Source organism: Pseudonaja textilis, chromosome 2 (genome assembly GCF_049901715.1).
Source record: "Pseudonaja textilis isolate UNSWEBS1 chromosome 2, rPseTex1.2, whole genome shotgun sequence".
Lineage (NCBI taxonomy): Eukaryota > Metazoa > Chordata > Lepidosauria > Squamata > Elapidae > Pseudonaja > Pseudonaja textilis.
This window is the reverse complement of record NC_141991.1, coordinates 103,399,057-103,426,229: the sequence shown is the minus strand read 5'-3', so window position 1 is coordinate 103,426,229 and position 27,173 is coordinate 103,399,057. Positions and strand designations below refer to the sequence as shown.

At 36.4% G+C, this 27,173-nt stretch overlaps 1 protein-coding gene across 2 annotated transcripts in view; it reads left to right on the top strand.

Annotated features, from left to right (window-relative positions):
• TBCD (tubulin folding cofactor D) overlaps nucleotides 1-27,173 on the top strand; it is a 281,979-nt gene that overhangs the window by 239,469 nt on the left and 15,337 nt on the right. For both annotated transcript variants that reach the window (XM_087924756.1, XM_087924755.1), the window contains 10 exons: nucleotides 7,798-7,829; nucleotides 9,730-9,792; nucleotides 10,335-10,411; nucleotides 11,433-11,514; nucleotides 12,487-12,602; nucleotides 14,571-14,659; nucleotides 16,762-16,902; nucleotides 23,599-23,682; nucleotides 24,218-24,376; nucleotides 24,913-25,051. In XM_087924756.1, the coding sequence (XP_087780882.1) occupies nucleotides 7,798-7,829; nucleotides 9,730-9,792; nucleotides 10,335-10,411; nucleotides 11,433-11,514; nucleotides 12,487-12,602; nucleotides 14,571-14,659; nucleotides 16,762-16,902; nucleotides 23,599-23,682; nucleotides 24,218-24,376; nucleotides 24,913-25,051 (982 nt within the window). The remainder of the gene's footprint in view (nucleotides 1-7,797; nucleotides 7,830-9,729; nucleotides 9,793-10,334; nucleotides 10,412-11,432; nucleotides 11,515-12,486; nucleotides 12,603-14,570; nucleotides 14,660-16,761; nucleotides 16,903-23,598; nucleotides 23,683-24,217; nucleotides 24,377-24,912; nucleotides 25,052-27,173) is intronic.

Below are 27,173 nucleotides of genomic sequence, written 5' to 3'. Positions count from 1 at the left end.
TTTCTGAAATGTGTAATCCATTTTGTGTAAGGATGCATGGTTTTTGTGTTTAAATTCCTACTTTTATGATGGCTTTGCATGAACACAATAGAGAAGGTTTTTTTTATCAGGAATGGAGCAGGCTCATCTTAGAAGTCCATCTATGTTGCATATCTATTCTGTGAAGTATGTGGAAAAGTATTTAAGGATATGCATAGACTGTATAGTGTGAACTGTTTAAAAAGTAGACAACTATCAGGTCAAGACATTTTGTCATCCTAGACGAGAAGAAAAAACAACATGTAATCAACGGTATTAGCATTAACTGTAACACATAACATTGATTCATGAAATTACCAAGTTGTTTTAAATAGTTGGGAAATTAAACTGATGTTCTCAGTCTGCAACATGTTGGCACAGTTTCCTTCTAGTACTTGCTCAAGCAGGAGAACGTTCTTCCTTTCAACTACTATTATCCAGCACAGAATATAGATTGTGTGTACAGTATACACGCTGAATTCTGCTTGCTGGTTTTTTCCCCCCCTTTTCTCCATCTGATCTATTAGCTTGCTGCTTCTTATGTCTTATTTGCTAGCTTGTTACTACTGCTAAGAAATTATTCTGTATGGAAGTGTGCTTTTCTGAGCAGCAACACATTAATTGATGTTCAAAATACAGAACATGTCTTCTTTAAAAGGGACTCACTATGTGCAACTGCCTCCAAATACATGCTGCATGTATCCAGGAAAAAAGAAATGTCTGGCAGAATTACAAAAATAGCAAGTAGAGTCTGTTAGAATTTTTCAACAGTATTGGGCTAGCCTTGGACGAAGTCACATGTGTTGCTATTATTCTCCAATGGAAAAGAAAGTATGTATGTGTGTGTGTGTGTGTGTATATATATATATGTATACACACACACACACACACACACACACACACACACACACACATATATATATATATATATATATATATATATATTTATTTTGTTTGTTTGTTTGTTTGTTTTCGTAGATTTTCATGGGTGCAGGTTTTGGCGTGTTTGGGTCTTTTCCTGTGTAAGATTGAGAGTATCTTGGCGACATTTCAACAAGGTCCCACTCGCCATCTTCAGGCTGGTGCTTTCAGGTTCGTGCACGAAGCCAAAAACAGCAGCTTGAAGATGGTGAGTGGGACCTTGTCAAAACGTCACCAAGATACTCTCAATCTTACACAGAAAAAGACCCAAACATGCCAAAACCTGCATGTATGTATGTATGTATGTATGTGTATGTATGTATGTATGTATGTATGTATGTATAGATAGATATCTGCTTGTAAGTTTCGACGTGGTTTCACTATTCACTCAAGTCCCGATAAAAGAAACTCTTGAAATCATCAAAAATAAATACCAACCAGCTAAACACTTCATGGAACTAGCAGAACACTGTGTAACCAACACATATTTCATATACAAAGGACAAAGATACAAGCAAATTGAAGGAGCCCCTGTGGGATCACCACTGTCACCCGTCATTGCAAACCTGTTCATGGAAGAATTTGAATCCAGAGCCCTAGCTAATGCCACCCACAAACCCAAACTATGGTTAAGATACATCGATAACATATTTGTGATTTGGCCCCATGGAAAAGAAAACCTAAACAATTTCCTAACACACCTAAACAGCACATACCCCAAAATCAAGTTCACCATGGAAACGGAAACAAACAAACAACTACCATTCCTAGATGTACTAATCTACCAAAAAAAAAAAAAAAAACAGATGGCACACTAGGACACACCACATGCCAGAAGAAAACACACACCAACCTCTACCTCAATGCCCAATCCCACCACCACCCAGCACAGATAAACTCTGTGGCCAAAACACTAATCGCCAGAACCAAACGCCTGGCAGATAAGACACACATAAAGACTGAACTATGCACCCTGACTAAAGTACTGACAGCTAACGGCTTCCACAAAAGCAAAATCACTGACTTGATCCACAAAAACACATTGAGACATAATGGAGACCTAGAAGATGAACAGACCTATGGAACAGTTGTCCTGCCCTACATAAGAGGTACCACAGACAAAATCAGTAAGATACTACACAGGCATCACATCAAGAGTGCCTTCAAAACAGACAGAAAAATAACAGCCATACTAAGAAACCCCAAATATAAAATTGACCTGGAAAACCAAGGCATATATGAAGACCCCTGTGCATCATGCCCTGCCACATACATTGGACGGACCAATAGAAGAATAAGTGCCCGCCTAGATGAACACAAAAATGCAGTAAAAAAGCTGGAACACATTTCCTCATTAGTCCAACACATGAAAGCCACAGGTCATAGCATCGACTTCAATGGCACCAAAACCTTAGCCACTATAGAAAACCCCAGCCACAGAATTATCAGAGAAGCCATAGAGATTGAAAAAAGACCTGAAAGCATGAATAGAAGAGATGATTCCACCAGACTGTCAAATTTGGAAGCCTGCACTCTCAAACAAAAATATCTCCACACCACAAGCCAGGCAAACACCTAGGCACAAACAGATCCCCCCTGATACCTCCAGCTCAAACACACCCCAACCAGGCACCCAGATGAAACCTAGCTTCCTAATAAATGATAGTCGTCCATTTACTCAGAGCCAAGCTGCACTAAAAGCCTCCAATATAGGAACACAATGTTGCCAGCCAATCAAGACAAAAAAAGCCACAAAACAGAAGATATTAGAAACACCAGTCAAGCAGAACACAGCAAACTCCAAGACCAATAAACACAGACCAAGACTCCCAACCAATCAGGATGAAGAAAAAACCATTCTGGCACAGCATTAGGCTAGCCTCAAATTTAAAACTGAAACGGCTGTGAAAGTCTGACTCACAGATGAACACAATACAGAAGCCTGATGATGGCAGATGAGATTCTGCCGAAACGTTGCTATAACTTTAAAAGCTCAACTATAATGACGTAGAAAAATGCCCGAACAAAGCTGAATACCATATCTATATCTATATCTATATCTATATATCTATATCTATATATCTATATCTATATATCTATATCTATATCTATATATATATTTGTTTTCTGAGGTTCTCGCGGGACATGTTGCCTAGGTACTTCCAATCTTACGCGGGAGAAAACCCAAATAACCAAAGATCCATATAGATAGATAGATAGATAGATAGATAGATGATAGATAGATAGATAGATAGATAGACAGACAGACAGAAAGACAGACAGACAGACAGACACACACGTCCTTGTAGATTTGCCATCTTGTATAGTATTACAGACTTGGAGAAGTATAAATGTTTCTTCTTTTTCTGAGAGCAATAACTACTTTAACTATGAATTATATGTAACATGAGACTTATTAGTTGTTCCATATTTATACAGATTATTTAAACAAAGAAGCTCCTTTGCATTTAATAGAATAGCACTGCTAAACAAGTTAAACCAGTTTAATGGAATATAACAAAGGTACAGTGCCATGAAAATTCCCATCTGAAAAGCATTTTCTTGGAATTTTAACAAAATAACACTAACCATATGTCAGAAGATATTAGCAATCAAATTTTTGTGGCTGCATTAACTGATTTCTGAAATGATAATTTCTGTTTCAGAAATAAGAAATCCTTTCTCAGAGGAACAAATAATTACATTAGCCTGTGGTTGATTTCTGTTTGCTATGTTAATAAGTGACTCTGGCAAAAGCTATATATCATAAAGAAAAAGCATTATCCTTGGAAAGTGTAGAGCACAAGACCATTACATGATTTGTGAGATAAACTGAAGTAATATTTAATAAAATCCAGTAACAGTGATCTTGGTTGACTAGTTGAGTTAATGTAAATGTATGTATTGAGTTCAGTAAAATCCTGCTGCCAATGCAGAATGACGTATATCAGGCTATATTCAGTTTCCACAAGGTAAAAAAGTCAGGAGTTGTATGGTTTCTAAATTGGGAAGTCCACAGAGTTCTAGTCCCATATAGTTTATCCTGAGTTCTAATATGCTGCCAAGTATAGTAGCTTTGAAATAGGAAAAGAAGTGAAGAGGAATATTGCATTTAGTAACTGGGAATTTTGCCCTTTAATTAACGTGAGAACATCACAGTTTAGTCACTAAAATCATAAAAGCCTGGAGGCTGAAGATTAAGGTCCATACAAGAACACCTTGAAATTGAAATTATTCAGATTTAAAATATTCCTAGCTTGAGTTCACAGTGCTTCTCAAATGATGAATCAGATTGCGTTTATTTGAAAGGTTTGCCCTTGAAATGAGGTGTTTCAACTCTGAAATGAGCTATGGCTTGAGGCTTTAAGTAAATGACTTCAAAGTGGCATGAATTCAGAATGTTTTGTATAGCCTTGTTACAGAGATATTTTTATTTTACTATGTGCTGTACAGCCTTAATATTCACACGAACTGTTGTGTAATAATTATGTTTAAGGTTGAATTAATTAGCTACTGACTGTTTTATTATTTGATAATTTCTATTAAATATATTCCATTTGTGTAAAGAGAGATTTCCATCTAAAATCTTTCCATATGAAAATGGGGGTGGGTGGGCATTCCCACTGCAAACGCAATTACATTCAGTTTCAAAACAATTACGTTGTAGTACAGTACTGCTTTTCCTTTTAAAATCAGATACAAAATATAAAGATCCAGTACACAGATGTTTATTGAATCTGACACGTTGCACTTATAGTTTTCTATTTACTTGCAATATTTATCCCATGTTGCTGAAGAACAAAGTTGGATATTTGTTTTTTTCCCCATGAGGGAACAGAGGTAGTTTTACAAATTACATTTCAGATCTGCTGGCAACCTCCAAATTTGGTTACACCATTTGCAGAGTCCAGAATAGGCTACCAAACTGAATGAAGGCAGTTAGTGCATTCCCCAGTTATAAGGTCATGAGATATAAAGATTTTAAAGAGTAACTTTTTCTTTCTTTTTTCCATTAGTGCAATACTAGTCTGTTTCGTTTTTCATCTATTACAAAAAATACAACCTTAGCATAATCTTTCTGTGCTCTATTTTCCCTTAATGTTTACTGTCATTGAATTTAAAAATGCAAAAGAAGCCCTCTGGATCAGATTAAAAATCTGTCTATGCTAGGATTATGTTTCTTATATTGGCCAACCAGATATTTATGCAAATCCTGCAAGTGTGTATGTAAAGCCAGTTACCAACAGCCTTTTCCCTTGTAACTGGATTGTTCTCTTGTAACTGGAATTGAGAATCGTGCTATCTCTGATTCTGGAGATAACGTTTAATCACCATGACTAATAGTTATTGATACCTTATTCTCTATAAATTTGTTTAATCTCTTTTAAAGCAGTTTAAAAATCTACAACTTGAGGCAGTGAATTCCAGAATTTCAAAATGCATAAATGCTACAGTATTTCAGCAAGTGTACTTTGCTTGATTTAGTTTTGTTACTAGTGAAATTACTGATACAAATTCCATTATATAATTTAGAATTTAAGAAGAGAAAAAACAATACAATTATAATGATGCTGGCATTTTCTCAGTCTCATGCATCTTTTTAGTAGCTTTACTTTGGTTTTATATACTACCATTAGTATGGGAAAGGACCTTAAGCAATGGGATTTCAGAACCAGAGATCAAAAATGGAAGATATACAAAAAGAAAGATTCAGGTTAAAATCCTTATTGAAGTTCTTACTAGCTGTTATTAAACCACTATGATTATCTAGCTTACATTATGTCATAGATATGTACTACAAAAACATATACATTTCTTTATGGATGGATTGGATGGATGGAATGCATGGAAGGAAAGAAGGAAGGAAGGAAGGAAGGAAGGAAGGAAGGAAGGAAGGAAGGAAGGAAGGAAATGGATTAGTAAATGATAATTGTTTTTTTCAAGAAAAGCTTTTAAGTGTCCAGTTACACGTGTAGTATGAAAACCTGTGGAAGGTCTCCCAGTTCCTGTTCCAGAAGCCTCTGTGACTTCACACTAGAATTCCACCCTCTGCTTGGTAATTCCTGCTGCCACCAACTAACTTCCATAGGGGACCTCACTTGTCATCTTTCCTTGTCATCTTTCAACCCTAATCATAGGGTTGAAGGTGTAGGTCTCTCACATCTTATGCTGATCTTTTTGTTAATTCAAAGAGTCAAAATGTTAAAAAAATAGAACTAAATTACTGTATCCTCCTAGCTGTGTGGCATAAAGACACATAACTAGAGGTTTAGGCCTGTGAGATACTGTACTGTAGTATAATATCAGTAGTTCCAATAATCTAGCAGAGTTTGTTTCTTGTTCTGGTGAAGCTCAAGGGGGTGGAAGCTGGTCTGGTACAAATAATGAGGTTTCTGGCAGAAAACTTTGCACTGGAGAGATTATCAAATTATTATCACTGGAAGCGTTTACAGAAATACGTTTGTATAGCTCCATAAATAATCCTAACATGGGGTGAAAGATGCACATAATTCTTATATTTATAAAGGAAAAAAGGAACATTTAAATTTTAGCATAACACAGAAATTTAAAGCACGTAACACAAATTCCTGGCTAGAACATTTTTATCAATTACTACAGAAATAGAAATCTTGAAATGATGTGAGTTTTACATCAAGTACTTGATCTCCAATTTCTTGGGCTACTCCAGTAATTTGTCAGAGACATGGTAAGGCCCGCTTTGTGCCAGCATTGATCCAGTGATTTTTGTTTGTTTGTTTTTTCTTTAGTTTATTATATTTATATGCTGCCCATCTCACTCTACGAAGTGACTCTGGACAGTTTTACAATTTTCTATCTCCACCTGAACACACAGATGAGCAATTCAGGAATAAAATGTGTGTCATAGCCTTAGCATGGCATCCTCCTTTTCATCCCTGTCACAGGTATTTTCAAATGTGATGTGATTCACTGCCCAGTTTAAATGGATCAGTGCTGATGAGAAAAAGCATGAAACTCAAACATCATACTATGTTTTTAAATTGAATGTATATTAGTAAAAGGAAAAGGAAGATACAAATGCAATAAGGCCCTTTTAGTATATGGCATGGTTTGTAGTTGTTGGAATACAGTACTGTACTTAAAAAATTGGGTAGTTCACATATGAATAAGATAATGAAATAAAAGTTTTAAAATTGAAAATTGAATTTGTTAAGGAAGTAAAAGATACTTTTCAAAAATAATGCAATAGGAGGGTTATGGGATCAACTTAGTGCCACAGATTTCATCTAATGCTTTCCATAGAATAGTCCAAAAGTGTTGCCAGAAAGCTGACTTTAAAAAGACTTTTTATAAACATGTAATGAAATGAGGATAGAATTGGATTTGGCTGTTGGATAACTCTAAAGCCGCATTTTCACATCACATAACTTTTTATGAATGCAAATTTTAGCTTAATAAATTATGGTTTTCAGAACTATTCCCATTGCATGCAGCATGGTTAGCTTCTCCTCTTTCTGCAATTCACATATAAACTTAGTTGTGAATCAAGATCTGGGTTTGAAAACTAACTCCTACACCTGACATATTTATAAGCTCTTAACCACAGACTGCAGTTAATAGAAAGCAACAGTGAAAATTCAAATTCTGACTTCTTTTACTACTCATGCGAGGAAAGGAGTAAATTACTGAAGAAGAATTTGGGAGTACTCAAGGTCTATGCATATCCTTCTTATTAAACTTTGATGTATTGAATATTGACAAAACAGGCAAGTTTATATTTATGTATCAATTTTCTTTTCCTTTTTCCGTCATGTCAGTGCAAAATGCTGGCAGTGATGCTGTTTCTTAAATTGGTTTTTCTCCTTCTTTCTTTTCCAGAGGTTTAGGTGGAGAACTAATGAGACCAGCTGGTATGTTACTTGACATAGAACATTCTATTTACAAATATAATTTGAAAGAAATATTACATTTTAAGATTATATAATATAAACTTGGCTAGTCTTCTGATTCACTGAATATTTTGCCAACCTTTCTTTGATTTCAATAGCTTTCTCTTAAAGTAGAAGTCAGCCATTCTCCCTAATCTAAAATTATGATACCAAAATATATTTTTCTTCATTCATGATTCAGAAAACATAGAATAAAACATGATCAAATCCCAGATTTCTTTTTTTATATTCCTGTTTTTAATCCATAGCAGAAAACAATGCCATTGCAATAACCAATTTTCTTGCCAATTTGATGTCAAAATCAATTACTTCCCCCAAACACCGTTTTAAGGGGCTAATTCATGTGTGTATGATGGGATTCCAGTGAAAAGGGAACTCTATGGATGTAGGAACTTTTCCCTGCTGTCAAGTAAAGAAATACTTGGGTATTAGGAAATATGAGCTTTTGTTGGGATTTCTACTTGCCACATCTATATATTAACATGTAATGAATAATTCTTGGTATGAATAGAATATAGTCTTCCCCAGCTAATGTCTTGCAGATCTGCTGGCCCACAATTCTAATAGTCAAATTTGCCATTTTGGGGTGATTTACTCAGCATATTTGAGGTCATCAAATTAATTATTTATTTCCTCAAAAGTCTACCCTTGTAATATAATATTTTTATAATGTTCTTTGTGTTGCTAAGAATTATTTTTTTAACCATAGAAATTTATATACTACTTAAACACAGGACTCTTAAGACATTCTACAATTATAAAAACAAAACAAAATAAAATTTACAACATAAGATCTGTTTTAGTATTGCTTACTGAGAATTCTCCAGTCCAAATGTTCTATGAAAAAAGTGCTAAATGAGAAAAGGAGAGATGGTGTTCTGATTTCAAAAGCCAAACAATTCCAGAATGAGGATATGCTACTAAGAACATTTTTATGGATTCATAAGATGTCTGGAAGACCATAGATCTGTTCTACTGCTCAGTAGGGGCCTTGTACTTTAAGTCTGATCAGATCAACCCTCTAATCACAATCTAACCAGATTTAATGTGTGTAGCCTATGTGATATAGGACTATGATGACTGCAACAAGCCTATGGTTCTGTTATCTTGATATCTTCTATAACAATGTCACATTGCCATCACGTGATGTATTGTGACTTTCCCCCCTTCACTAAAAAGGGGGTAGGCATGGCTAGTGCATGATGTATCTGGCCCATGATCCATGAGTTTGACACCCCTGTTCTATAACATCTGTGAATTCCCAGATATTCTCATAATGCAAAATTTGAAGGAATCCATCACCAACTCAAGTTCAAATTTGCATCTGCAAAATATCAGGATGGGCCATCATCAAATTATCACAGAACAACTATGGGCACCATCAGAATCTCATGGGATCTCAATGTACCCCTCCTCTCCTACTTTAGTGTTGGAAGGTACAATTATCAGGTCAAGATAATAGTAGATACTGGTGATACATTCCAGGTCCATGTTCTCCTCCAAAATAAAATTACAAAAAGACATTTGTATTACAAATGGGCCTGGCATTCAACATTTGTCTCACTAGAAGCCCCTGAGATAAAGTCCTTCAGCAGTGATCCAGCGCTCAGAACCTGGTGTTGAAGGTGGTGGATCAACATTTCAATGAGGAATACAATTTCCTACTGCCCATCCTCCGAAGCAGTCCTTTTTTTCCTGTCATATCTCCCTCTGCTGATAGATTTGCCATACAGTGCTATTTACTGTGTAGTAATAATGGTGTGACTTCATGAACCATGACCCCATGTAAAAAGGCTTATGAATGCCATTTAATTCAGTGCATGGAGCTCTGATTGCTTTCTTTCCCCTTCTTGTTTTCTAGTCTGCACTTTGATTGAAAAGTTGTCACTTTCAAAACTGCCTTTTAGAAAAGATCCCATAATTGGTAGGTGATTTTTGTCATGTTGTAGAACTACCATGTCTGTTTATTGATAATTATAACTTTAGCAAATAGTATTATTTACTTAGCAAGAATATAATCATGTAAATTCCTTTATTTTCTACTGTCACAAGATGTAATTCAGAGTGGTTCAATATGCTTGTTATCTTTTCTTTTTTCCTCCTGTCATCTTGATGTCATGGCCATGTTTGCTATATTCAGCTTCATTCCTCACAGTAGTGTCAGGATGTCAGTAGATGGAAATTGAGGCTATTGATGCCCATTAGAGATGTTATAAAACAATGGCAATTCCAGGAAAACGTGGAGTAGCAGTTGCTTTTTTATATCCCGTATGTCTGCTATTCTGGTGGGTTTTTATGTGGGGATTTTATTTATGGAACATCTTCTAAAAAGTTAGCGGCAAAAAGAAATTGAAACAAATTTCAGTTGGAATTAGAACCTGTAAGGATTTGTAAAAAGATGTAGATGTGCTAAAAAGCAAGGCAACCAATATGCTACCAAGTATTTTTTTCTCTCTTTATCTTCAGATGACTGGCAGTGGCTGATAAATGATAGTTTACAAAGCCTTCATCTTATTTCAAGCAATTCAAGACAGCAAGTAAAAGTACAGCAATTTTATCTGTATTGATCTTAAAATGTCAAAATACCATGTTTTTGTTGTTGTTGCTATATTACAGTTTAAATTTCTAGGCTTTCTAAAACGAAGCAGAGAGTACATCCCCCCCACCCACTCCCACCCCCATGTTCATGTTATCATTTTTCTGCTGCTCGGCAGCTCGCCTACATTTACAATGTCCCACAGTCATGTGACTGCAATTTATGCCACTTTTTGCCAACAACTGGCCTTTAACTCTGTTTTTTTTTTTTGGCAAAAATGCCCCATAGGGAACAGTGAGGGTGTTTAATGATCATGGTATTCAATTCATGACTCTAGATTCATTTAACAATCACAGCAATTTGCTTAATGACCACTGCAAACATATGTTGTAAAATCAGGTCAGTCACATGGATGAGCCACTTTACAACCATCATAATTTATAACTGATGGGCAGGTTTCATTATGGTCGCAAGTCAAGGATTGCCTGTATATAGTATATCAACTTGAGATAAATCAGATAAATAGTTGATATAATAGCCAATACTTTTTTACAGTCACTGATCCAAATGTACAGCAGTACTGAACCAAAGTACTGATTAAATAACAAAAAAACAATGTTTTATTTAAGCTATAATTAGAGCGTACTGAAATGTACTTCAATTTAGTATTACCTCTTCAGAGCCATGATTACAACAATACTAATCTACTTGCAATATCTTCCCATCCTATTACTGAATGGAGGTTTTAGTTCAGGGTAATTTGTAATATAGCATTGTTTGACCAGCCTGACTTGCTTCTAGCTCCTAAAGTGGAACAATTGAACATAGTAGGATATTACTCAACTGTGTGAAATCTCACATGAATGGGGTTATCTGACATAGTCATAATAATTGCATGAATAGACATTAAATATGTTACTGTAGGACTTTTGCAGATGACCTATCAGGTGTCTCTACAGTGGAATTCTTTCAGAGTGCATTTGAAAGAGAAGTAATTCTATATCTTTGTGGTTTTGCTTTTGTTTTAGGAGTCAGCAGTGTCTGCATTAGCTGCTTTATGTAATGAATATTACTGCAATGAAGAGGGAGGAGCAAATCTAGCTGAGCAAGGTAATGATTCACCCGATTCATTTCTATTTTTTATTTAAGGATAACTTCTGGTATCTTGCTAACTAAAAAAAAAAGCGCAGCACAAGCCAAACATTAGCCTGAACTAAATTTCATATAGAACAAACTTTTGTATGGCCAATTACCCATGTTTTCTCTAGCATATTATTTTGTTTAATTTTCAATTAACTTGTTTGTGTTTTCGTTAAATTAGAACTTTTCCTTGTTTCATAGACTAATGTTTTGTGAATGCTGTGCTGTTTCACTGTGCTGCTCTTTTTTTCTTTATTTATCGATTTGTATGGCATCTCAATGATAGTGTAATTTTAGGTGTCTTACACAATGGGGTTAAAACATCAAAGAAATAACTGCTAGAACAAGCAGAAACAGAAACACCAAAAATATATAGAGCACACCGATGATTGTAACAGCACAAACATATACCAAACTAAAGCTACTTATAAGGGGGTAGACTGCCTGTTACTCCCTGGCTTGTAAAGAGCCAGCTTTTTAATCGGTCTCTGGAAGGCCAGCAGGAAAAAATAATATTTTCCCCAAAGGGGAAATACATATATTTAAAAAATTTGAATTTCTTTCCTGACTGTTTTTTTTTAAAAATGCTTTCCTTGTTTTCAGAGAATCCATTAGTAATGCCTTACAACATATCTTGCAGTGGAGATATGCTGAATGGCTTGAAGTTATAGAATGATGTCACTGAAGGAAAATTGACTCATGCCATCTTGTGGAGCTTACTCTCATGCTTTGCTGTCAAAACACTGTCATAATAAAACTTTTGAAGGTTTTTGGATATAAGAAATATTAGGAATGCATTATATACTGAATATTACATAAACAATTTTCAATTGTTTGTTTAATCTCCACCGTTCCTCAAGAATAATCAGTAGTTATTTTAGTGCTGTAAAGCATTGTTTCTGGAGTTTTAATTACTCAGACTGTGAGTGTTATGTTTTCCAGATTTGCTGGTGCAATACATTTCAGGCCTTCAAAGCCATGAAGAAATGATTCGTTGTGGTTTTTCACTAGCCTTGGGTGCCCTTCCGAAGTTTCTTCTAAAAGGCAGACTCCAGGAGGTGAGAGCTAAGGTGCAGGGTAAAATGTCTTATAACAGTTTTCAAGTATTTTTTAAAAAGTCTTCTAATGATTCGTGATTGTGTTGTTAAACATAAAATAGATTATATTGCCAATGTTTGATTTCTATAACTAGATCTCTGCTATTTTTCATTTGTCTCCATTGTCAATTAAGACTAATGGTGAAATCTCAACATTACCTCACATTTATTTCTGGATATCGGGAAGTCACTTAATCATTTGTTGGATGTCTGCCTAATTTGGGAAACTTACAATTTGAAGAAACACAAAAGCTACTGGAAGGCATTGTTTTGTGGAAGAGATCAAAGTGTGAATAATCTGCTGGATCTCATGGATTGAGCAGAGACAGTTAGAGACAGGTGGTCTTGCAAGTAACTAGTCCTGTGCCATGAAGGGCTTTAGAGAGGATAAACAGAGCTTTGAATTGTTCCAAAAGCTTATGGGAAGCCAGGGTTATTTGTGAAACAACTATGTGACATGGGCAATTACGAAATCTCATCCATAGTTACTTATGCTGCTCATTCTCGTTTAGTTGCACCTTCTAGTTGGTTTTCAAGATAGTCCCATGTGATTCATAGTTGAGGTGTGTGTGTGAGTGTGTGTGTGAGAGAGAGAGAGGGAGAGAGAGAGAGAGAAAGAAGGAGAGTGAGTGAGTGAGTAAGTGAGTGTGTGTAGGACATCAAAAGACCATGAGTGGGCTCAATTAGCAGATAAGATGATTTGTGCAAAGGCTTCCCTGCCATGGCTGCCAACTGCTCTTCCAGCAGGTGCTGAGAACCCAAATTCAAGATTGCCTAGGTTGCATGCATCTCCATCCTCATCCTGCCAAAAGTCACCTGTAAATGTAATCAACAATATCTGAGTGCTATATCTCAGTCTGTAATCCAATTGGGAGGTGTCCAAATAATACATTATCATAACAATACATTATAGACTCTTCTGTAGTTGCAAAGCCACTGTAGATAATCTCACTCCAAAAGGGAATGTTGGATACCAAACGGTTTACTCTTTTGTATCTAGGAAAGATTTGTTGAGAAATCACAATTTCTTTAAAAACTGGATCTCCCTCAAGAAATGCTTTGAGAAGTATTTGATCAGATTTACTTGTTCAATGGCACACTCTAGGCAACTTTTTTCTGGGAATCTCTATGGGATTTGATTACAGAGAGGCTGCCAAAGTGCAATTTGATCCCCTGCTACTGTCTTGGCACCTGTTCCCATCAGTCAAGAGGGCCTCAGGTGAACCATGCATAAGAGCCTCAGAAATATCACCACAATCTTATTGAAACTCGACAGGGTCTATTGGGGATCTAGAAAGAGATTAGTCAAATAAGTTATTTTTCCTGCAGTGAAGGGTCATTGCAAAGAACTAAGATGAATAGGAAGTAATCTGACCATGCAAAAGATTGATGGTTTTGGTTTTTATTCCCCTAAATCAAATAGTCTCCCTAACCCCTCCCAAAACAAAGAGCCTGAGTTTACATAATAATCTTTCCAGTTACTTGATCAGGATTTTGGGATGCGTTCTAATCCTCCCTTGCTCTTTCTGTGAATGAGTTGTGTGATAGGGTATAAGTGCAAGTGCTGCTAATCCGTCTTTTGCAATGTGCTGTGGAGCTTCACAGAAGCCAAACTTCATGGAGACACAGAACTGCAACAGGACAGGTTTAGGCTTGTCTTGTCACCCTTGTAAATGAAAACCAGCCTTGATATCTGACTGAATGTAATGCACATCTCTAATCAACCACATGAAAAGTCTGCTTTGCAATGTGCAAAGCTACTGCATACTTTCATTACCATCTACCACTTTTCTTCTGTTCATGCTACATACTTTCATTATTATCTACCACTTTATTGTAACTACTTCATCTCCATTATTCTGCCTAATGTTGTATGAGAAAAATAATCAAGTACTGGTTTAGTGTTTGGATTTTCTTTTATTCTTCAAGGTTTTAGACGCTTTGAAAAAAGCCACTTCGATTTCTGGAGGTGTGAGTTTTGCTGAATCCAGAAGAGATGGCCTGAAAGCGGTTGCAAAGTATGTGATCCTTTCTGTTTCAAATACCTAGCAGTGAGTGTAGTTAAGAATATAATACTATGAATTAATTTATTTAAATAAATATATAAATACATCTCTCACCATGTTTTTTTTTTGTCAGACAAAACTTAATAAAAGTGGTAAGAACATAAATCAATTTTATTATGGCCAAAAGGCTTAAAAGCAAGTTACAAATACAAACTAAACTTGGCATTGGATAAAACAATTTATCAAATAAAATATTTAATAACTAATACATAATAGGGTTAAAACCTCTGTACTGATTTATTACTAAAAGCCTTGTTTTTATAGGCATAGTTAAAAATGTGGTTGTTAACACTGTAATCTTAGGATTTTCTTCTACAAGTAAATTTTTTACATACGCAGAAATACAGGTAGTCCATTTAGCAACCATTCAAAGTTACCATAGGATTGAAAAAGTGTCTTTTGACCATTTTTCACAATTACAACCTTTATAGCATTCCCCATGGTCAGGTGATCAAAATTCAGATGCTTGGCAACTGGTTCATACTTATGTCCATTGCTGTGTCCTGGAGTCACGTGATCTCCATTTGCAGCCTTCTTGATTGGCAAAGTCATTGGGGAAGTCAGATTCACTTAGCAATCGGATTACTAATTTATCAACTGCAGTGATTCACTTAACAACTGTGGCAAGAAAGGTCGTAAAAGGAGGCAAAACTAATTTACCAAATGTCTCACTCAACAACAAAAAGTTTGGATTCAATTGTAGTTGTAAGTCAAAGACTATCTATCTTTCTTGGCTTAGTTGTTAAAATAGGCCACTGCGTACCACTTATCATTTTGTAAGCCACCCAGTTGCTTCAACAGTAAGATGGGTGGCATATAAATTTAATCAATAAATTAAGGCTTTTCATACCTCTCCCGGGCTCTACACTTCCCCAAGGGAGATACACCCCATGGTTTGGGAAGCACTGGTATAAATTATGCAGAATGAATTTTGTAATCTGTGGGGAAATCTGTGTAAAAAGCAGGCCCTGTAAAAAACATGATACATAGAGAAATTGTGCATCTCAAACAAGCCATAATCTTTGCGAGTGGGATTTTCTCCAGGACTCCAGTGACAACTTGTTAGTAGAAGAAATTGCTCACCGCTTTGTTAAATAACCAGTGTAAACGGCAAGAGTACTTGCATGTCCTGTAACTTTCAACCTATTAGACATCCTAAGACCTAAGGGACTAGTAAAACATCAACTTTTTATGTAAAACAGCTGAACAACACTGAACAACTTGTCACTCAGGAGCAAGCTGATCTGCTGATGGAATGATTCCCTCTAAATGTCCCACTATACTCCGGTCTTTCTCTATGTCATTAGATATGGGGGAAAAAAACCTTGATTAGGAGAATATTATAATCACCTGAGCAATATGTTTCCCTTGCCTTCCCCTCCCAATCTGTAGTTAATTCTACATAACAAAGATGTAATACCAAAACTAATTATATCTATCTATCTATCTATCTATCTTTCGACTAAACTTTTATAATATCAAAGGTAGTCCTCGACTAACCTTGATATTATAATGACCGCAATTGGGTCCAGAATTTCAGTTGTTATGTGGTTGTTAAGCGAGTCATCAGGTGACTGGACCAGATATTATCACCATTGTTTATCATATAATTAAATTAATCACCATGGTTGTTAAGTGAATCATGTATACGTTAAATAAATCAAACAGTAAAGTGAACCCAGCTTCCCCCATTGACTTTGCTGGTTGAAAACCATCTGGAAGGTTGCAAATCACAATTGCATGACTATAGGATCTTACAACTATCCTCGTTGTGGTTGTAAATGAGTTGGTTGCCAAGTGCCAAATAGCATGCATGTGACTGGAGGGGTAGTGCAATTGTTACAACTTCAAGAACGGGTCCTAAGCCTCTTTTTTTCAGCACTGTTATAACTGAACCATCATTAAATGAATGGACATTAGTCAACGACTACTTATAAAATGCATTGCTACATGATATTCAGTTACTTATTGGGGTTAAGCAGAAATTTGTTAATGCACAAATGTTATGTTTTTTTAAAAAAATATATCATTATAATTAGCTTTCTTCCTTCTAGAATTTGCTTGACTGTAGGGGTGAATGGAGAAGGATCACCAAATGAATTTGTGTGTAAAAGTAACGTTACAGAGATATACAACATATTGTTGGATGGTCTGAATGATTACACAACAGACAGCCGAGGCGATGTTGGAGCATGGTAAGATGTATGTGGTCTTGATAAAATCCCAGCTTTGTTTTGTAATGCAAAGCAAAAATGATAGACTCAGAGAAAATGTGAACACATGGCTTTTACTTACTTTTGAGGCTTTCTTCCATGAGAAACCTTCCATATGTTTATTTTTAATGGTCACTGAGTGTTTAATTCAAAAAGTTCCTTTGTTTTATTTCACTCTGAAAGAATGATTAGCTGTTCTGATATTCCATTATGAAGATTAAACAGCAGAGGGTGTAATTGTACCAACAGTTGATCTCCTTCCTTTCTTACATTGCTACATCCTACAAGCCACATTTTGCACACATTATTTTAAAGAGCAACTGCTTTTCATTATCTCTATTATCTACAAACCACAAAGTTTTATTTTGACATAAATAAAAACATGACTGTCTAACCATTCGTACTCATAGCTTAACAAAAAGTGAATTTGTTTTACACGATCATTTGAATTTTCCTATTATTAAATTGCATTGCATAACTTTACTTGATTGCACAAAACTAAGCAAAGTCAGACCTGGGCTTTGATGGGAGGCTCCAGGGCTCTTATAGGCCAGCTTGGGAAATCAGAATTATAACCTGAAAGAAGACAGTGGCAAACCATTTCTGTAGTGCTGCCAGGGAAACTATTTGGCCAACTATTTGCGTTTTCACGTGGCAATGAAGTCACCAAAAGTTGAGCTCAACTTGAACAAGACAGTGTATTATTTTGACTGTTAAGTTACAAAGAGCTAAGATATTTAAATTAAAGAGTTTTAAAATTAAAGAAATAGGTTTATGCAACTTTTCATTGTAGCACACAAAAATGTGTCTTTTAAATTGCTACGTGTATTCTTAAACAAATCTATTAAGAATATTTTCTAGCATATTTCATGCTTACATGCTAAAGAAACGTGTGAAAGAATGCAGAAAGAATTGCGCGTATAATTTGTAGCTTCAGAATGTAAACAAATTCAAAGATAGCATAGTAAAAACATGTAATGAGTGATTGGTAGTAGGAAATCCATATTTAAATTTTCCTTTTTAAAAAATTTTTAAAGGCATGTTTAGCTTTGGGGGGCCAAATCATATTAGGGCAGTTATAGCTTACTGATGTGAATGTTTCTTTCTGCTACTATTTGATCAGAAAGAAAAAAACCTACAGAAAATTGGTGTAGATAGAGGGATAGTATTAAGTAAGAATGTGGAGTTAGTAAGAAAGCAATATTTTCTCTGCTGTCCCTTTCCGGAATATTTAACTCTTAGGGGAAATCTAACAGAAATTCTAACCATGTATTCACAAATTTGTATCCATGTTTATTCTAGAATTTATATAGCCTGAATTAAGTGTTAATTCTACAATAAACATCAACACAAATTTGTATGCATACTTATTCTAGAATTTTTACTTTTTTTCAGGACAAAATATTAAATTTGAATGTCTCAAAGTTAGTATTTTTGTTTCTATGTTAAATAATATATCTCTTACCTCTGACCAGATAGTAGAAACCCTACTAGTTCAAAGCTTCTTTAAGCTCTCAAATCTTTTTTGGAGTTAGAATGCTAGGTACTCAATGGGTTGGAAGGGGAAATGAATGCATGGGTACTCTTGGGAAAATACTTTCTGAGGTGTGTGTCTGCTCCAATGAAAAAAGGTCCAAAAGGAATAGGAATGTACACGAAGCTTTGATTATTATTTTTTAAAGGATTCGTGGGAAAGCTAACAAACTGTATTTTCCATATGCAAACTTAACATTCCTTTTGACAGACTGTTTGCTGGGACTTGTCCAAATTCTGTCTACAGGTGTTAAATATAAAAACCTTAAGAGCAAGATGCTGTGTGAAAAAGAAAAAGGGTTCTTTGATTGAAAGTGATCTAATTGCTGTCTGTGTGGGTGTATGAGTATACACGTGTGTACATGCTTGTGCAGGGAAACTGAGACAGAAATCCAGTAGACTTAATTCTTTTTACATATTCATTATATTGAATTTTCCATAAAAAAGGAAAACTGCATAACGTGTATTGCCATGTTGTAATACAGATAGATTTCTTGGGAATGAGTTACAAAATTGGCAGCAGATCAGATGAGGGGTTCATTAGATTATTTTGCAGAAAAAAGCATCCATTTACTGTTACAATGCACATTTTTTCTCTTCTTCAAAACATCTTTCTGAATGCACCTTTGCTATTTTTCTATGTCTTTCATTATCTTTTCATTTTCTTATTCAATAATCCATTTTCACTGTTGTTACTAGTATTAAAATAGAATTACTTTTAAATTCTACATTACAACTATCTTTAAATAGTCAATTAATGAATGAATGCCCAGAAGTAAAGCCATCTAATGCCAGGTTCTAACTTGATTATGTAAAAACCTAGAAGGCTGATATGGATGAAGAAGCAACCAAATCTTCACCTCAGTTGCACATATTTTGATTTGATCCTTGAAAAGGATTTCTTCTGAAGAAGATGTCTTCTCTTCCTTGATTTGGACAAGCAAGGAGACCTGATTAGATTTGCTCAAAGGGGTTCTTTTTCTGTTGAAGGCATATTTTACTGCAGAAAATTAGCATCAGGAGAAGGACTGATGAGGTAATATAGCAATATAGTCCTGCAGCTGTAACTTTTCCTAGTTAATTAGAATTTGGCTTCTATTATTCATATCTAAGCCGCCTAGAATCGGTATGAGCGAGTAGGCGGCTATATAAATTTTCTACATACATACATTTTGGAAAACTTGTAATAATTGTTGTTAGACTATTTTAATACTTTAATGTTTGATAGTAAGGATATATAGATATTGCATTGATTCAATTGTTTGCTTGCAGTGTTATCTTATTTGGGCTATTGATTGTTTCCCATAAATAGCATAAAGGCTAGAATATGTGAAAAATAGTTTTTTCCCCATATGAGATTAGCTAGGTTTTGTGTGTACAAATGAGATTGGTTGAGAGATGCATCATTAACAGGATGAGTGTGTATCCATTTGGAAAAAGAAGTGCCAAGTAAGAAGTAGTCTTTGACTCCTTCCTAATATTGCAAAAATATAGATTTTCCTCTGTTAAAAAAATTAATAAATGCTAAAAATGATTCAGTTAGGATAATAGATGGTTTGAAAATTATTGGGAAGAAGTGCTTTGGACCATGTCTGGCAGAGCAATTTTTTGCTATTTGTGAAAAGTGCTATGTAATTTGTATCCTTTTTTCAGATTTCATGAAAGTCTGAAAGCAGGACATGGCAACCTTAAATATTGGCAGGAAAGTGTTGCATTTGTGCAAGATCTAATGGGTTTTCTTTAAGTTGTTTTTGAAGTGTTATACAGTCCCCATAGCTCTATCCATAAGGGATACCAACCTTGCAGAATCAATAAATACGTATTTTGCCCTTTCAGCCTAGATTTATATTCTTAGGATGCTAAGAATATAAAGATGTTAAGATATTAAGACGTTAAAAATGCATTACAAGTTATAAAAAAAACATACAAATTAATGTAGCAATAGCACTTACATACTGATTTACAATGCTTTGTAGCCCTTTCTAAGTGGTTTAGAGAGTCAGCATATTGCCCCCAACAATATTATCAACCTCAGAAGGATGGAAGGCTGAGTCAACCTTGATGGTGAGACTCGAACTGCCAGCAGCCAGCAGTCAGCAAAAATAGCCTGCAATATTGCATTCAGGGTAAATGTGTATATAGCTACATAGACCATAGAGCTATAATAATCTGTTCAAATAGATAACATTTGACAAAAAACATTTTCAGTTTTAGAAGCTTAGAAAACAAAATGCTTCTCCCAGTTGAAATACATATTTCAGAAATGGGAGTCTACTGTTTAAAAAGACTGGTCATTCTCTTCATACTTCAGATAATAAGAACACCTAGAGAAAAGCTCGGGTTATTTAGGGCCACGATATCTGATCCGTACTTGCAGGAAAAACATTGTGGCAAGGAAAGGACTTGTTGGTGCACAATTTCAGCCAAGAAGGAGCAACTGAAAAAAGCTTGCTTTGTTTTCTTTGCCAGGAATCAATCCGTTCCAGTGGACATAAGGATAGCATGTCCTAGATTGGATTGCAAACTTCTGGATGACTGCTAGATGGCAGCAATGTTGTAGAACTTTCTTTGCTGTTTTTTTTCCATCTACCATATTTCTCCAACAATAGACCTCCCCCAATAGGAAGACCCAGAATGTTTTCTAGGCATAAAATGAAATTAAGCCCCCCCCCCCAAATTTAGGCCTATTTTAAAACATGCAAAATGGGGGGGGGGAAGGGGGGGAACTTGCCATTAGGAGCGCCCCGCGGGGAGCAGTTCCTCGTCACCAGCTGCTCCTAATGGGCGATCATGGCAGAGCGCGGAGAGCTCCCTACTCCTGCCAAGCACTTTTGTGGCAGACCCAAGACCTTCAGCGCCCGCCGCTGTTGATTTCTCTTCTGCTCATGCCACCGCGGCGATTGGAGCTGCCACTTCCACGTTTGGAACACCACTGCTGTTTGGAGCACCGCTGCTGTTTGGAGCACAGCTGCTGTTTGGAGCTGCCGCTTCCGCATTTGGAGCTGCCACTGCGTTTGGAGCTACTGCTTCCACGTTTGGAGCACTGCGGCTGTTTGGAGCACCACCGCCATTTGGAGCGCCGCCGCCACTCCAAACATGGCAGCAGCTCCAAACGCGGAAGTGGCAGCTCCAAACATGATGGCGGTGCTCCAAATGGCGGCGGCACTCCAAACACGGAAGCGACAGCTCCAAACATGGTGGCGGTGCCCCAAATGGCGGCAGCACTCCAAACACGGAAGCGGCAGCTCCAAACGTGGCGGCGGAATGGGCAGAAGGGAAAGTAACAGCGGCAGGTGCCAAAGGTCTTGGGTCTGCAGCAAAGGTGTTTGGTGGGAGTAGGGAGCTCTCTGCGCTTCGCCATGATCACCCGTTAGGAGCGGCTGGTGGCAAAGCTGCCCTTGGGGCGCTCTAGATGAGGATGCAAGGGGGGGAATTAAGTCATCCCCAAAAAGACGGCCTAGCCGTTTTTTGGGGGGCTCCAAAAAATATAAGACCTGGCCTTATTTTATGAGAAACATGGTATTCATTTATTTTATTTAGTGTATGGCACATGTTAGCCAGGGATCACCTAGATGGCTGGTTGCCTCTGTGAAAGGAATTGTTTTGGGCAGTGTTATCTTTACTTGTGGGATGCCTGAATGCCAGTAGGCAATCGGGGAAGGCTCCTTTCCTGTCCCTTCCGCAATTTATTTGCTCATGAGGGAATTGAACTGCTGAGCTACCGACCTCAGTGGTACACAGGCCCAGCGTCTTACCACGTGAACCACCACGGCCCCTATCTATTCATTGTCTGAATATTGCAGCCCACATATGGTAATTCTAATTGATAGTCTACATCTAGAATGACTGAAGGCAGTACATCCTGGTTCCAGAATTCAGTGATATGATTATGATTCTTATTCCTCAAATCAGTTATTCATAGGAACAGGTTCCACAAGCTGATATTTCAGTGAGCATTTCACCGGGAGATAGAATCATATCTGCATGCAATTGCATGTAAATGCCAGCATATGGCTTTCCAGTTCTTCCTGACATTAATGAACCATTTTCTTTTTTCTCCATTCCTTTCTGTGTCTTGTCATATAGATTGTGAGTGGATGGCAAGGCCTGTCTCTTTCTTTTAAATTGCTCTTTCCCACTTGTCTAAAAACCAGGATAAAAGTAACTAAGACATTATCATAAATATACAACATTTAGTCACATTAAACTTGTACATTTTTATTTAATAAAAAATAGAATGGTTTCAAAATGGATGAGATTGATTTTAGTACATTGACCTGTAACCGATTAGCACAAAGTTCTATCTAATTCCACAAAGGTCTAATCCAATGTGATTAAGTCTTCCCAAAAAAAATAAAATCTTTCCAATCTGTCCAGTAGGAGCTGTGACCAGTACATCAACTCAACACAATAGGGAAAAGGCTGATGGAAGCAGGATGGTGAAGCAGTGTCACCAATCCGATTCTTAGCTTGCCCTTTGGATGTTGGGATGAAAGATGCTTCACATGCCTTTTGAGGGAATTATTTTAAAAAGCAAAACATAAAAGGATGATGTGACACCAAATTACTGGTGTTTTCGGAAGTTTTAGGAAAATGAAAGCAAAACAAAAATGGAGCTGGGTATATTTTATGCTTTGGAAACCCTATAATTAATAAAGATGACTAACAACAGTGAAGACAGTATGCTTGAACTTGTAAGATTAAACATTTTAGGAATTGAGAATCTCATTTCTCAGTTGCACCCATGAACTCAAGTTTTCATGCCTTTGCATGAAAGAGTTACTGTCTTTTTTCAATTATTACTTATTTTTAGTTACCACACACGTAAACTCATATACGTTCTTTGAAAGCTGCTCACACAAATTAGAATGAATGAGGTGAGCATTAATAGAGACATGGCGTATAGAAAGTTCCCTTGAGGTTTGGCTGCAAAAATTTGTATGCCTGATTGACTGTGATTTGTTTTGCTTCAGTTTTCTACTTCCCCAAACAAAAACATCTTGGAGCCATTATTGAGTATGTGCATGATGTATACACCAAAGCATTTTATTTTGATCATAGAAGCATGATGAATTTACAATTTTTTATTAAACTTGCTAGAAATCAACATTAGTAAATTATGTCTGTGGTTGCTTACTTCAACAGGGTGAGAGAAGCTGCTATGACGAGTTTGATGGAAATAACCCTGTTGTTAACCAGGACTGAGCCAGCCTTAATTGATGCAAACATGTATGTACTTTGCAAACGTTATATGTCAGCCTTTGGATACTTAACCAGCTTTTGGTTAAGTAATCAGCCTTTTCTGGAAAGGCTTCTGCAAGAGTTACCATCTGATTGCTGATTGCCATCAGTTGCTCCCGTCACTATTGTTACTGAAAGACCTAAGCAAGTCCTGTCTTGCACCTATCTGGTCTCAAGGAATGCGGATTGTAACTTCTCAAAGAGGTTGAATTGGGAAGCAATGGCTGCCCAGTCACCGATTTAATCTTTGGGTCTTCCTGTTCCAAATCTTGCCCACTGCAACTGCTGAGAGACCTGAGATCTAAGTATCCTAAGGGGTTGTTCCTCAATCTTGTGGCAAAAATAATGCTGCTGCTTTTTTTTTAAACAACCATTCGCCTTTCCCCCTTTCTGGAAAGAATTCTTAGCAGAAGTCTGAAATATTGTTATGGGAGGAGGGTTATTCGGGATAAAGCAAAAAAAAAAAAAAACCGTCGCAAAGTATGATTTGGATTTGTCTTTTAAATGGTGTTTTGACTTTCAGTTCCAAGCAGATTATGTGCTCTGTGGCTCAACAGTCAGCTGAAAAAATTGACCGATTTCGAGCTCATGCCGGATCTGTGTTCCTCACCCTTCTTTACTTTGATAACCCTCCAGTCCCACACATACCTCATCGGGAAGACTTGGAGAGGATATTTCCAAGGTAATCAGTCTTCAGTATGGCTAAGAGACCTTTGGCTGTATATGTGAAAAGAAATCCATCAATTTAAGTTGTGGTTATAGGCAAAAGTCTGTAACTTTAGACTGGAAATCTGTTTTGAAAAGAGGAACTACCTCAAGTGGGTATTATTCAGAAGCAGAGATATTAGCATTAAAATATTTCTTCACTGCACTTAGGCTGTTTCACATCCTTCTCCAGCTCCCTACAAGCGAGAGCTTTTAAATACTCATTTGTAGTGTATTCATACTTCAGTCGAGCTGCCCTATCCACATCCACACTCAATGTGTGATTTGCCTTAATCTTAATCTATATTGATTTTAGTTGTACCTTTAGAGACATGTCCTAAGATTGTGAAATAATACTGTGCACTTTAGAATGCATTTATTCTGTTGAACAGCAAAAACAATTTCTTCATTTTGACATTCAAGATTTAAATAATAATTTTAAAAAGAACCATGAACGATAGTTATGTTTGGGTAACCTATTTTCTTTTGCACTTGTTTCAATGTTTTTCACAGGTCAGAAGCTGTAACTTTCAATTGGAATGCTCCATCCCAGGCCTTCCCTAGAGTCACACAGCTTTTGGGATTAGCATCCTATCGCTACCACATTCTGACAGGTCTCACTGTATCAATTGGAGGCTTAACTGAATCAACGGTAAGGAAATAAAAACTTATTTGCTTGGAACAGTTTTGTCACTTAACATACGGAAGGAATATTTTAAGAACGTTACTTAAGCGTTAATATTGTTGGCTGCCAGTTTCTGGAAGCAAGTTGTTGATAATTAGGAATACAGGTCTATTAATACAAGTATGAATATGCAAGATGTAGTAATCTATTGTGATTTAATATACTTGAAGTAATTTGCACCACTTTGCTTACAGACCTCTTTTTCATCCTGTAGCGTTGCACATGTCAGTAATAATGAAAGGACCTTTCAGCTATTTAAAAACACACACACACATTCACAAACATATCTTCTTCTGAAACTAGTATTCCTTTTCCTGAAAATTAAAGCTGTGCTAATATGGGCATTTACAAATTGTGTAGAAAAGGCTAAATTTCTCATAAAATGCATTCAGCAGGGTGTCATGCCTTAAATATTCCCTCTTTCTTTGACTGTATGGGAGATTACAAATGATTGTCCATTATTCAGCTTCCTTTCCATTGTAATATTTTTCAAGAGAGCATTGTCTAAAAGTTGTCACTTTGTTTCTCAGAATTTGTTATAATTTAGGTCACATTAAAATCAGTGGAAGCTATTTGTTAGTAAGTCTCTCGTTGGTTTTAATGATACATTTGTAACATATCCAAGCTTTATTGTGAAGCTTTGATTTCCAGCAAGAATTAAAAAAAAACACTTTTGGAAAACTTTGTAATGTGATTTTAGCTATTGATAATGAAGCAGCACCTAACCAAACTTGGTTGATTTCAAAAACCTAAGCAGATCTGAACTGGTAAGTGTTCAAATAGGAGGTCTCCAGGAGAAATCTGAGACCTGTAGCATAGAGGGAGGGGAATGAATGAATTAATACATAAATAAAATTAAAAAATTAAATAAATAAAATCCATAAGAAGCCCATGGCTAACAATTTCTATATTATAAAGAAAAAATCCCACATGCTTGACACTAGAAGTCAAGTTTGACTGGCGCAGAATTTTGATGTAATGGTTTAATGTAATGTCAGCATTTTAAATAATCTAGAAACAGTGCAGTACTATAGTGCATAAAATGTCTCTGTCCACACCACGAGTGCCAAACTTTTATCACGTCACAGGCAGGATCATGCAATATCATGACACTTTTTGCCTTTGCGGAGTCGGGGTGGGCGTGGCCTGCACGTGACGTATCCGGCCTGTGGGCCACCAATTTGACAGGCCTGGTCTACAGGATCAGAACATTTTGTTCCTCACACAGACCAAAGCACCTGAATCATACAAGCTTCCGTTGGGGCACACACCACCCAAATGAGCTGTTCCTCCTATGGAATGGTTTGTACATCCTTAATGACCAGCAAAATGTACAACAGAAATTAAAATTTCTTTTCCCCTGAGCTTCACAAAGAGCATTCATTACTTGGAAGGGCATTAAACCGGGGAAGGGTTATTATCGTGACTTTTCTGGGTGTAAATGCTCTGAATTCACATTAACCAAATAAAAACCTTTTGGGGGGGGGGGACAAGGAGTCTGTTTCTTGATTCTGTTAAGCCTGGGTCAGAACACCTGCTGACCACCAATATGTAGCCTAGTAGTATGAATGACTGGCTTTATAAAAGTGCAAAGTTATGAGTTCAAATCGCCAACGGTCAAATGTCGATTTATTATTTTAATGAATTCTAATTTACTTTTTATTATAGTTAATGCAGCCTCAGCAGTTATTCCCACAAACAGCATAGATGAGCTTAAAGAATGTGCAATATGTGAATGAAAGAAGATCTGTTAACGAGTGAGCCATATGGCCTAGTAATTTAGATACCAGGCTAGAAACCAGGAGACTGTGAATTTTAGTCCTGCCTTAGCCACAAAATGCAGCTGAGTGATTTTGGGTCGGTCACTTGCAGCCCAATTCACTTCACAGGCTTGTGAGGAAAATAGGAGGGAAGAATTAGGTATATTCATCACCTTGAGTTATTTATAAAAATAATAGGGGGGAAGTGTAAAAAAAACTGAAGAAACCCCATTGCTATGAAAAATAAAACTCTCTCAAAGAGTTTTAATATCATGGATGTTGGTCCAAAATTGATTCACCAAGAAACAGCTCCAGTATTCTCAAGATAT